Consider the following 14457-nt stretch of genomic DNA (forward strand, 5'->3'; position numbering starts at 1 on the left):
TCTGATATATTTAGCTCTGTTGCATCTGATATATTTAGCTCTGTTGCATCTGATCTGCTACATCTGTTATATTTAGCTCTGCTGCATCTGATATATTTAGTTCTGTTGCATCTGATCTGCTACATCTGTTATATTTAGCTCTGCTGAATCTGATATATTTAGTTCTGCTGCATCTGATATATTGAGCTCTGCTACATCTGATATAATTAGCTCTGCTGTATCTGATACATTTAGCTCTGCTGCATCTGATATATTTAGCTCTGCTACATCTGATATACTTAGCTCTGCTGCATCTGATATATTTAGCTCTGCTGCATCTGATATATTTAGCTAAGCTGCATCTGATATATTTAGCTCTGCTGCATCTGATATATTTAGCTAAGCTGCATCTGATATACTTAGCTCTGCTACATCTGATATATTTAGCTCTGCTGCATCTGATATATTTAGCTCTGCTGTATCTGATATATTTAGCTCTGCTGCATCTGATATATTTAGCTCTGCTACATCTGATATATTTAGCTCTGCTGTATCTGATATATTTAGCTCCGCTGCATCTGATATATTTAGCTCTGCTACATCTGATATATTTAGCTCTGCTGTATCTGATATATTTAGCTCCACTGCATCTGATATATTTAGCCCTGCTACATCTGATATATTTAGCTCTGCTACATCTGATATATTTAGCTCTGCTACATCTGATATATTTAGCTTTGCTGCATCTGATATATTTAGCTCTGCTGTATCTGATATATTTAGCTCTGTTGCATCTGATCTGCTACATCTGTTATATTTAGCTCTGCTGCATCTGATATATTTAGTTCTGCTGCATCTGATATATTTAGCTCTGTTGCATCTGATATATTTAGCTCTGCTGCATCTGATCTGCTACATCTGTTATATTTAGCTCAGCTGCATCTGATATATTTAGCTCTGTTGCATCTGATATATTTAGTTCTGCTGCATCTGATATATTTAGCTCTGTTGCATCTGATCTGCTACATATGTTATATTTAGCTCTGCTGCATCTGATATATTTAGCTCTGCTGCATCTGATATATTTAGCTCTGCTGTATCTGATATATTTAGCTCCGCTGCATCTGATATATTTAGCTCTGCTACATCTGATATATTTAGCTTTGCTACATCTGATATATTTAGCTCTGTTGCATCTGATATATTTAGCTCTGTTGCATCTGATATATTTAGCTCTGTTGTATCTGATCTGCTACATCTGTTATATTTAGCTCTGCTGCATCTGATATATTTAGCTCTGTTGCATCTGATCTGCTACATCTGTTATATTTAGCTCTGCTGCATCTGATATATTTAGCTCTGCTGCATCTGATAAACTTAGCTCTGCTGCATCTGATATATTTAGCTCTACTGCATCTGATATATTTAGCTCTGCTGCATCTGATATATTTAGCTCTGCTACATCTGATATACTTAGCTCTGCTGCATCTGATATATTTAGCTCTGCTGTATCTGATATATTTAGCTCTGTTGCATCTGATCTGCTACATCTGTTATATTTAGCTCTGCTGCATCTGATATATTTAGTTCTGCTGCATCTGATATATTTAGCTCTGTTGCATCTGATCTGCTACATGTTATATTTAGCTCTGCTGCATCTGATATATTTAGCTCTGTTGCATCTGATCTGCTACATCTGTTATATTTAGCTCTGCTGCATCTGATATATTTAGTTCTGCTGCATCTGATATATTTAGCTCTGTTGCATCTGATATATTTAGCTCTGTTGCATCTGATCTGCTACATCTGTTATATTTAGCTCAGCTGCATCTGATATATTTAGCTCTGTTGCATCTGATCTGCTACATCTGTTATATTTAGCTCAGCTGCATCTGATATATTTAGCTCTGCTGCATCTGATATATTTAGTTCTGCTGCATCTGATATATTTAGCTCTGTTGCATCTGATATATTTAGCTCTGCTACATCTGATATATTTAGCTCTGCTGCATCTGATATATTTAGCTCTGCTACATCTGATATATTTAGCTCTGCTGCATCTGATATATTTAGCTCTGCTACATCTGATATATTTAGCTCTGCTGCATCTGATATATTTAGCTCTGCTACATCTGATATATTTAGCTCTGCTACATCTGATATATTTAGCTCTGCTGCATCTGATATATTTAGCTCTGCTACATCTGATATATTTAGCTCTGCTGTATCTGATATATTTAGCTCCGCTGCATCTGATATATTTAGCTCTGCTACATCTGATATATTTAGCTCTGCTGTATCTGATATATTTAGCTCCGCTGCATCTGATATATTTAGCTCTGCTACATCTGATATATTTAGCTCTGCTGCATCTGATATATTTAGCTTTGCTACATCTGATATATTTAGCTCTGTTGCATCTGATATATTTAGCTCTGTTGCATCTGATCTGCTACATCTGTTATATTTAGCTCTGCTGCATCTGATATATTTAGCTCTGTTGTATCTGATCTGCTACATCTGTTATATTTAGCTCTGCTGCATCTGATATATTTAGCTCTGCTGCATCTGATATACTTAGCTCTGCTGCATCTAATATATTTAGCTCTGCTGCATCTAATATGCTACATCTGATATACTTAGCTCTGCTGCATCTGATAAACTTAGCTCTGCTGCATCTGATATATTTAGCTCTGCTGCATCTGATATATTTAGCTCTGCTGCATCTGATATATTTAGCTCTGCTGCATCTGATATATTTAGCTCTGCTACATCTGATATACTTAGCTCTGCTGCATCTGATATATTTAGCTCTGCTGCATCTGATATATTTAGCTCTGCTGTATCTGATATATTTAGCTCCACTGCATCTGATATATTTAGCTCTGCTGCATCTGATATGTTTAGCTTTATTGCATCTGAGCTGCTACATCTGTTATATTTAGCTCTGCTACATCTGATATATTTAGCTCTGCTACATCTGATATATTTAGCTCTGCTGCATCTGATATATTTAGCTCTGTTGCATCTGATATATTTAGCTCTGTTGCATCTGATATATTTAGCTCTGTTGCATCTGATATATTTAGCTCTGCTGCATCTGATATATTTAGCTCTGTTGCATCTAATATATTTAGCTCTGCTGCATCTGATATATTTAGCTCTGTTGCATCTGATATATTTAGCTCTGTTGCATCTGATATATTTAGCTCTGTTGCATCTGATCTGCTACATGTTATATTTAGCTCTGCTGCATCTGATATATTTAGCTCTGCTACATCTGATATATTTAGCTCTGCTGCATCTGATATATTTAGCTCTGCTGCATCTGATATATTTAGCTTTATTGCATGTGATCTGCTACATCTGATATATTTAGCTCTGCTACATCTGATATATTTAGCTCTGCTGCATCTGATATATTTAGCTCTGCTACATCTGATATATTTAGCTCCGCTGCATCTGATATATTTAGCTCTGCTACATCTGATATATTTAGCTCCGCTGTATCTGATATATTTAGCTCCGCTGCATCTGATATATTTAGCTCTGCTACATCTGATATATTTAGCTCTGCTACATCTGATATATTTAGCTCTGCTACATCTAATATATTTAGCTCCGCTGCATCTGATATATTTAGCTCTGCTACATCTGATATATTTAGCTCCGCTGCATCTGATATATTTAGCTCTGCTACATCTGATATATTTAGCTCTGCTGTATCTGATATATTTAGCTCCGCTGCATCTGATATATTTAGCTCTGCTACATCTGATATATTTAGCTCTGCTACATCTGATATATTTAGCTCTGCTACATCTAATATATTTAGCTCTGCTACATCTGATATATTTAGCTTTATTGCATGTGATCTGCTACATCTGTTATATTTAGCTCTGCTGCATCGGACATAGTGAGTTCTGCAACAAGCGATGAGTTCAGCGTTGCCATATCTGCTATGTGAGAAAGGTGCATCGCTGGTACATCTGTTCAGCATTAGGCAAAGTCAGCTCTGCAGCGGGAGACAAATTTGGCTCTGCTGCATCTAACAAGTAAGCAGTAATACATCGGACATGTTCAACTTTGCAGTGCTAGACAAACTCAGCTCTATGACACCTGACGTGTTCACCTGGCTCTGCTGCAGTGAATCTGAATTTGTTTCTCTGGACAAACTCAGCCCTGCACATGGATCAACTCTGAGACACCCGACATTACTGTTTTTTGCCTTTGATTTTCTTGACAACTGACAAACCCATTACTGCTACATGGGACAATTTCTGCACTTCGACACCTGACAAATTCAGTCTTGCAATATTTGACAATCTCAGCTCTGATTAAATCCAACGAATTTCGTTTGTCTACACCTGACAAACTCACTTCTGTCACATCTCGCGAACCCAGCACTGCTGCTTTGCCTCTCAGATTCAGTCTTGCAGCATCCAGCGAACCCAGATCTGCTACATGGGACAAACTCAGGGCTCCTGCACTTGACAAACTCACTTTTACCATGTCTTGCAAACCCAGCCCTGCCAAACTCAGTCTGGAAACATATAACAAACCCATGAAACAAACTCAGTACGTCTACACCTGATAAACCCAATTCTTTCATATCTTGCAAATCTAGCACTGCTGCACCTGTCACATTCAGTTTTGCAGCATCTAACCTATCTCTGCTATATGAGGTGAACTCAGCATGTCCACACCTGACAAACTCATTACTCATACATCTTAGAAAACCCAGCATTGCACCATATAACAAAGCTAGCTCTGCAACATATGACAAACTCAGCTCCTCCTACATCTGACAAACTTCTGTCGTATTTTGCAAACCCAGCACTGCTACATAATACGAACTCATTACTCTTACAGCTTGCAAACCCAGCACGACTATGCCTGCCAAACTCAGTATTGCACCATATAACAAACCTAGCTTTACTACATGATACAAACTCAGCCCCTCCTACTACATCTGACAAACTTCTGTCGCATCTTGCAAACCCAGCACTGCTACATAAGACAAACTTATTACTCCTACATCTTGCAAACCCAGCACTGCTATGCCGACCAAACTTAGTATTGCACCATATAACAAACCTAGCTCTGCAACATGAGACAAAACTCAGCCCCTTGTACATCTGACGAACTTCTGTTGCATCTTGCAAACGCAGCACTGCTGCACCTATCAAACTCAGTCTGGCAACATATAACAAACCCAGCACTGCTGCACTTGCCAAACTAAGTCTTGCAACCTTTAATAAACACAGCACTGCTGCATGAGACAAACTCAGAGCTCCTACACCTGAGCAACTCAGCACACCTATACCTGACTTATTCACTTCTCTCATATCTTGCAAACCTAGCACTGCTGCATGCGGCAAACTCAGTCTTGCAAAATGTGATAAACCCGTCCGGTACTGCTACATGCGGCAAACTTAGCTCTGCTAAACCTGACAGACCCAGCTCTGCTATGTCGGTAGATTCCCCTCAAACTACAGACATGGCAGGGAGCCAGGACAATGAACCTTTGCTGTCTGGCAGTCACAGATGACAGTGCTGATGGCTGCTTTCCTCCTATGCTGTACGCAGGCGGCGGCCGCGCTATCTGCCCGCACACCAAGAAAACGCCTTAACTGAAGTAGAAGTTGTGTTTTAGTGATATTTTCTCAAGTCGTCATGTCCCATTCAGCCGCCCGCTCTGTCTCTGTCAGTGCTGGAGTCCCTGTAGCCTTTCCGAGCTGTCAGGGAATCGCACCGTACACTAACCTGCTCGGTACTGACGAGGTAATGCATCTTTCTAGCCCGCTGTTCCTTCACACGCTCCGCACTCTCGACAGCTTTTTTCAGTTTTTCTTTATTTATCGTTTCGGAATATTCCTCCAATTCTTTCCTGCAAGAAACAAACACCGGAGATAAAATAACAACAAATAAATAAATAAAACAAGCATAGAAAATTACATTAGATATACAGTATGTGTGTGATTGTGTGTAATATATATAGATATGCAGTATGTGTGTGATTGTGTGTAAAATATAGAGATATGCAGTATGTGTGTGATTGTGTGTAATACATAGAGATGTGCAGTATGTGTGTGATTGTGTGTAATATATAGATATACAGTATGTGTGTGATTGTGTGTAATACATAGAAATGTGCAGTATGTGTGTGATTGTGTGTAATATATAGATATTCAGTATGTGTGTGATTGTGTGTAATATATAGATATACAGTATGTGTGTGATTGTGTGTAATACATAGAGATGTGCAGTATGTGTGTGATTGTGTGTAATATATAGATATTCAGTATGTGTGTGATTGTGTGTAATATATATAGATATGCAGTATGTGTGTGATTGTGTGTAATATATAGATATACAGTATGTGTGTGATTGTGTGTAATATATAGATATACAGTATGTGTGTGATTGTGTGTAATATATAGATATACAGTATGTGTGTGATTGTGTGTAATACATAGAGATGTGCAGTATGTGTGTGATTGTGTGTAATATATAGATATTCAGTATGTGTGTGATTGTGTGTAATATATATAGATATGCAGTATGTGTGTGATTGTGTGTAATATATATAGATATGCAGTATGTGTGTGATTGTGTGTAATATATAGAGATATGTAGTATGTGTGTGATTGTAATATATAGAGATATGTAGTATGTGTGTGATTGTGTGTAATATATAGATATACAGTATGTGTGTGATTGTGTGAAATGTATATAGATATGCAGTATGTGTGTGATTGTGTGTAATATATAGATATACAGTATGTGTGTGATTGTGTGAAATATATATAGATATGCAGTATGTGTGTGATTGTGTGTAATATATAGATATACAGTATGTGTGTGATTGTGTGAAATATATATAGATATGCAGTATGTGTGTGATTGTGTGTAATATATAGATATACAGTATGTGTGTGATTGTGTGTGTGTAATATATATACAGTATGTGTGTGATTGTGTGTAATATATAGATATACAGTATGTGTGTGATTGTGTGAAATATATATAGATATGCAGTATGTGTGTGATTGTGTGTAATATATAGATATACAGTATGTGTGTGATTGTGTGTGTGTAATATATAGATATACAGTATGTGTGTGATTGTGTGTAATATATAGATATACAGTATGTGTGTGATTGTGTGTAATATATATAGATATTCAGTATGTGTGTGATTGTGTGTAATATATAGATATTCAGTATGTGTGTGATTGTGTGTGTGTAATATATAGATATACAGTATGTGTGTGATTGTGTGTAATATATAGATATTCAGTATGTGTGTGATTGTGTGTAATATATATAGATATGCAGTATGTGTGTGATTGTGTGTAATATATAGATATACAGTATGTGTGTGATTGTGTGTAATATATAGATATACAGTATGTGTGTGATTGTGTGTAATATATATAGATATGCAGTATGTGTGTGATTGTGTGTAATATATATAGATATACAGTATGTGTGTGATTGTGTGTGTGTAATATACACTGTGTGCAGAATTATTAGGCAAGTTGTATTTTAGAGGATTATTTTTATTATTGATCAACAACTATGTTCTCAATCAACCCAAAAGACTCATAAATATCCAAGCTTAATATTTTTGGAAGCTGGAGTGGGTTTTTTTTAGATTTGGCTATCTTAGGAGGATATCTGTTTGTGCAGGTAACTATTACTGTGCAGAATTATTAGGCAACTTAATAAAAACCAAATATAATCCCATCTGACTTGTTTATTTTCACCAGGTAAACCAACATCAGTGCCCAAACTTTAGAGATAAACATTTCTGACATGCAAAAACAAAAACCAAAAACATTATTCATGAATATAGCCACCTTTCTTTATGATGACACTCAGCAGCCTTCCATCCATAGATTCTGGCAGTTGCTTGATCTGTTTTCGATCAACATTGCGGGCAGCAGCCACCACAGCCTCCCAGACACTGTTCCGAGAGGTGTACTGTTTTCCCTCCCTGTAGATCTCACATTTTATGATGGACCACAGGTTCTCTATGGGGTTCAGATCAGGTGAACAAGGGGGCCATGTCATTATTTTTTCTTCTTTTAGACCTTTACTGGCCAGCCACGCTGTGGAGTAGTTGGATGCATGTGATGGAGCATTGTCCTGCATGAAAATCATGTTTTTCTTGAACGATACCGACTTCTTCCTGTACCACTGCTTGAAGAAGTTGTCTTCCAGAAACTGGCAGTAGGTCTGGGATTGAGCTTCACTCCACCCTCAACCCGAAAAGGTCCCACAAGTTAATCTTTGATGATACCAGCCCATACCAGTACCCCACCTCCACCTTGCTGGCGTCTTAGTCGGAGTGGAGCTCTCTGCCCTTTGGGCCCATCTGGCCCATCAAGAGTCACTCTCATTTCATCAGTTCATAAAACCTTTGAAAAATCAGTCTTCAGATATTTCTTGGCCCATTCTTGACGTTTTATCTTATGTTTCTTGTTCAAAGGTGGTCGTTTTTCAGCCTTCCTTACCTTGGCCATGTCCCTGAGTATCGCATACCTTGTGCTTTTTGATTCTCCCGTAACGTTGCAGCTCTGAAATATGGCAAAACAGGTGGCAAATGGCATCTTGGCAGCTTTACGCTTGATTTTCCTCAATTCATGGACAGTTATTTTGCGCCTTTTTTGGCCAACACGCTTCTTATGACCCTGTTGGCTATTTGCCATGAAACGCTTGATTGTTCGGTGATCACACTTCAAAAGTTTGGAAATTTCAAGACTGCTGCATCCCTCTGCAAGACATCTCACAATTTTGGACTTTTCAGAGCCCGTCAAATCTCTCTTCTGACCCATTTTGCCAAAGGAAAGGAAGTTGCCTAATAATTAAGCACACCTTATATAGGGTGTTGATGTCATTAGACAACACCCCTCCTCATTACAGAGATGCACATCCCCAGATTTACTTAATTGGTAGTTGGCTCTCAAGCCTATGCAGCTTGGAGTAGGACAACATGTATAAAAAGTATCATGTGATCAAAATACTCATTTGCCTAATAATTCTGCACGCAGTGTATAGATATGCAGTATGTGTGTAATATATAGATATACAGTATGTGTGTGATTGTGTGTAATATATAGATATACAGTATGTGTGTGACTGTGTGTAATATATATAGATATACAGTATGTGTGTGATTGTGTGTAATATATAGATATTCAGTATGTGTGTGTAATATATAGATATATAGTATGTTTGTGATTGTGTGTAATATATAGATATACAGTATGTGTGTGATTGTGTATAATATATATAGATATACAGTATGTGTGTGATTGTGTGTAATATATATAGATATACAGTATGTGTGTGTAATATATAGATATACAGTATGTGTGTGACTGTGTGTAATATATATAGATATTCAGTATGTGTGTGATTGTGTGTGTGTAATATATAGATATACAGTATGTGTGTGATTGTGTGTGTGTAATATATAGATATACAGTATGTGTGTGATTGTGTGTGTTTAATATATAGATATGCAGTATGTGTGTGTAATATATAGATATATAGTATGTTTGTGATTGTGTGTAATATATATACAGTATGTGTGTAATATATATATATTATGTATGTGTGTGCTGGTGAATAAAATTAACTGTATTAAACATGCACTGAAGTCAAATTACACACATAATCTGCACTAAACAAAACACAGCGGAAACACACAAAAAACATAGCAAACCTGCTGTTTGTAAGCAGCTTTTTTAACCACCAAGAAAACAGATTTTGCATGCAGAAAAAAAAAGCGGCAAAAAGGCAAAGTCTGAACATAGACGATATGTGCACACGTTGAGTATTTTTAGCAGAAATTTCTGCTCCAAAAGCGCGTCTCTTGGTTGGAAAAAAACACCGCGTCAAATGCATATATGCGTTTTTATTCCCCAATCATTTGAAATGAGTGAAAAATGCTGCAAAAACGCTGAAAGAATTGACTTTGCATAAGAAATTGTTTAAAATATGCAAGGAAATAATAAGCAGCGTGTGCGCGAGACTTCAGGAATCTGTCATTTTGCAGCATTTTTGGTGCAGAAATTTCGGCTGCAAATACTTAAAGTGTGTACCTACCCTTATATTCTCTACCGATTTGGAATAATATTTTGGGGATTTGCATATAATATTTTAATATAAACATTTTTTTAACATTTTTATATTTAGATGGGAGTATTTTACCTTTTTCATTCATAAACAAGATAATAAAGAATATTAATACCTTTTTCTCATTCAATGCATGTATTTTGGGCTAAAAATAATGTTTACAATTGGATTTCATTGACAGGTTTGCACCGCCTGCCTCCTGTACTCTTTGCGTTGAACTGTCTATTGTTGGCTGCAGAAAGAGTTTACTGAGAATCTGTCAGTGAGCTCGCTCTGGCGGAGTATCTAACTCTTTCATCATTTTTTTTCTGAGGCTCCTCTGTGCTCACGTTCAGCTCAACCTAATAAATCAGCACGGAGGAGCTCAGTGGGGTTTTGTGCACATGGAGTCTTTTTCTGAGTTTTCGAAGCAACAACTGGCGTCTTTTAAACTCGTGTGACTACAACAAGTTTTTCAAGAACACTCTTCAGAAACCTACAGAGTTTTTCTTTCCCCTAAAGCGTCTTTTGTTTGATTTTTTGGTTGTTTCCTAAGCGTTTTTCCAATGTTTTTTTCAGTCAGCGTTTTTTGGGAAGATTTTCCCATGGCATTTTTTACTGTCGTTTTTGTTTTGCTCCATTAAACAATGAAGAAACCGCAAGTGGTTTGTGTCTCTGTGCACACAAAGTATTCTTGCAGAGTTTTTTTTTTTTTTTAGAGAAAACTGACCAGAACTTCCTAGTGTTTGAGGAGTGTTGCCTTTTTGAGCAGGATTTAAAGAGTTTGCTCTCAATTTATTCTCCAAAAACTCCTAGAAAAACTCTGTGTGCACAAACCCACTTTCCAATCAGATTTTCGCTCCAAAAACTCCTTGAAATAATCTGTGTGTACATAGCGTTGTAAGCAAAAACAATGGCAAAATACACAAAAAAAAATGTGAAATTATGTTCATTCTTTTGAACATTTTTTGATAGTTTTTTCATGTGGTTTCTACTTGAAAAAAACAGTGTACACATACAGTACAGACCAAAAGTTTGGACACACCTCATTTAAAGATTTTTCTGTATTTTCAAGACTATGAAAATTGTACATTCACACTGAAGGCATCAAAACTATGAATTAACACATGTGGAATTATATACTTAACAAAAAAGTGTGAAACAACTGAAAATATGTCTTATATTCTAGGTTCTTCAAAGTAGTCACCTTTTGCTTTGATGGCTGCTTTGCACACTCTTGGCATTCTCTTGATGAGTTTAAGAGGTAGTCACCGGAAATAGTTTTCACTTCACAGGTGTGCCCTGTCAGGTTTAATAAGTGGGATTTCTTGCCTTATAAATGGGGTTGGGACCATCAGTTGTGTTGTGCAGAAGTCTGGTGGATACACAGCTGATAGTCCTACTGAATAGACTGTTAGAATTTGTATTATGGCAAGAAAAAAGCAGCTAAGTAAAGAAAAACAAGTGGCCATCATTACTTTAAGAAATGAAGGTCAGTCAGTCCGAAAAATTGGGAAAACCTTGAAAGTGTCCCCAAGTGCAGTTGCAAAAACCATCAAGCACTACAAAGAAACTGGCTCACATGAGGACCGCCCCAGGAAAGGAAGACCAAGAGTCACCTCTGCTTCTGAGGATAAGTTTATCTGAGTAACCAGCCTCAGAAATCGCAGGTTAACAGCAGCTCAGATTAGAGACCAGGTCAATGCCACACAGAGTTCTAGCAGCAGACACATCTCTACAACAACTGTTAAGAGGAGACTTTGAGCTGCAGGCCTTCATGGTAAAATAGCTGCTAGGAAACCACTGCTAAGGACAAGCAACAAGCAGAAGAGACTTGTTTGGGCTAAAGAGCACAAGGAATGGACATTAGACCAGTGGAAATCTGTGCTTTGGTCTGATGAGTCCAAATTTGAGATCTTTGGTTCCAACCACCGAGTCTTTGTGCGACGCAGAAAAGGTGAACGGATGGACTCTACATGCCTGGTTCCCACCGTGAAGCATGGAGGAGGAGGTGTGATGGTGTGGGGGTGCTTTGCTGGTGACACTGTTGGGGATTTATTCAAAATTGAAGGCATACTGAACCAGCATGGCTACCACAGCATCTTGCAGCGGCATGCTATTCCATCCGGTTTGCGTTTAGTTGGACCATCATTTATTTTTCAACAGGGCAATGACCGCAAACACACCTCCAGGCTGTGTAAGGGCTATTTGACCAAGAAGGAGAGTGATGGGGTGCTACGCCAGATGACCTGGCCTCCACAGTCACCAGACCTGAACCCAATCGAGACGGTTTGGGGTGAGCTGGACCGCAGAGTGAAGGCAAAAGGGCCAACAAGTGCTAAGCATCTCTGGGAACTCCTTCAAGATTGTTGGAAGACCATTTCTGGTGACTACCTCTTGAAGCTCATCAAGAGAATGCCAAGAGTGTGCAAAGCAGTCATCAAAGCAAAAGGTGGCTACTTTGAAGAACCTAGAATATAAGACATATTTTCAGTTGTTTCACACTTTTTTGTTAAGTATAGAATTCCACATGTGTTAATTCATAGTTTTGATGCCTTCAGTGTGAATGTACAATTTTCATAGTCATGAAAATACAGAAAAATCTTTAAATGAGGTATGTCCAAACTATTGGTCATTACTGTATCCACTGAGCAGAAAGATTTTGAATAGTTTTGATATTTGTAGGAGGATTTTGGATGGTTTCAGCTTCAAAAACTCCTTGAAAACGTTGTGGGCACATAGCCTAAAAGACAGGTAAAAGTTAAAAAGCTTCTCACCAGAACACGCTTATTGACAGATTCTCAGTTAACTCATTCTGCAGCCAGCAATATGCAGGGAAAAAACAGATCCAACATTTTTAAAGAAACACAACAGCAAAAATTATGTTTTTCAGCCCAAAATACATGCATTTAAGTAAAAAAAATACCCTGAACCTGTCCATATACTTTGAATACAAACAAAAAATACACCAATAACCAAAATGAATAATAACTGAAATAAATAACAACAATAATAAACTGCAATAATTACAATAATAAAACAATATTGATGCAAATAATTATTTATATGGGAACTAACAAAAAACTATTGCACCAAGAAATGCATGATGTCTTTAAGGCAGAACATTTTTTGGTCCAAGGGTCACATTGCCATACCGAACCAATCCCAAAAGATGCAAAAAAAATGAAAGAGGTAATTACATGAATACATCACTAGAACCACATTTGGTATGTGAATACATCACCAGAACCACGTTTGGTACATGAATACATCACCAGAACCACCGTTAGTACATGAATACATCACCAGAGCCACCGTTAGTACATGAATACATCACCATACATCACCAGAACCACTACTGGAACATGAATACATCACCAGAAGCACCTTTGGTACATGAATACATCACCAGAACGTCCTTTGGAATGTAAATACATCACCAGAACCACTTTTAGTACATGAATACATCACCAGAACCACTGTTGGTACATGAATACATCACCAGAAGCATCGTTGGTACATGAATACATCACCAGAAGCACCGTTAGTACATGAATACATCTTGAGAACCACTGTTAGTACATGAATACATCTCCAGAACTAAGTTTTGTGTATTTGAGAAGGATTTGGAGAGTTTCTGCTAAAAAAAAAATCAGTGCGCTTTTAAGGGAACCTGACAGTACCGAAAAAGCCTTCAAACTAGCATCAGTATCTTTCAGAGCTGTATTCCTGTTGTTAGTCAATTGTGACGTTCCAAAACTTCAGCAGATATGAGTGACGAAAAATTTTACATCATCACTTCTGATGCCCTGCAGCAATGATGGGGACAGTGATACAAAAAGTGTGTGTGCTGCTCATATCAGCAGAGTTTTGGAAAATCATAAAATTAAACTGCAGAAATACAGCTCTGGAAGATACAGGTGGCAGTTTAGGAGTCTGGAGGAACCTAACAGGTTTCTTTTAATATGGGCACAACTCAAAGTTGCTGTATGGCAACAAATAGGTTCACTACAGATTGCTACTCTATTTATTGCTGTATGGTGCGTGTTCTCTAGAAGTAACTCTTATTTACTTCCGAAAGACGCCATATACATTGCTGGAACCCCACCGATGCCGAAAATGGGGGGTTCTAAAATGACTGAGCATTTCAGAGCCCTATTTTCAAACCCTGATTGAAAGTTATAATTTGGAATGTCTAAAAAGGAACACAGTGTGGGAGCAGATTTACCAATCCTGAGACCATCGTATAAAAATCATGTTTTGTATCCTAAAAGAACAAGCAAACAATTTCCCTACTTTCAAACACCACATCTAGAGATGGGCGAACCCAAACTTACCAATTCGCCGTTG

General features: G+C 37.5%; 1 protein-coding gene across 1 annotated transcript in view; it reads right to left on the reverse strand.

Annotated features, from left to right (window-relative positions):
• Positions 1 to 14457, reverse strand: part of SPATA17 (spermatogenesis associated 17) — a 330558-nt gene that overhangs the window by 142081 nt on the left and 174020 nt on the right. Inside the window, exon 6 of the mRNA XM_073671928.1 lies at positions 5746 to 5869. Coding sequence (XP_073528029.1) covers positions 5746 to 5869 — 124 coding nt within the window. The remainder of the gene's footprint in view (positions 1 to 5745; positions 5870 to 14457) is intronic.

This window comes from Phyllobates terribilis, unplaced genomic scaffold (assembly GCF_046119375.1).
Source record: "Phyllobates terribilis strain yellow unplaced genomic scaffold, ASM4611937v1 Scaffold_3__8_contigs__length_932513732, whole genome shotgun sequence".
NCBI lineage: Eukaryota > Metazoa > Chordata > Amphibia > Anura > Dendrobatidae > Phyllobates > Phyllobates terribilis.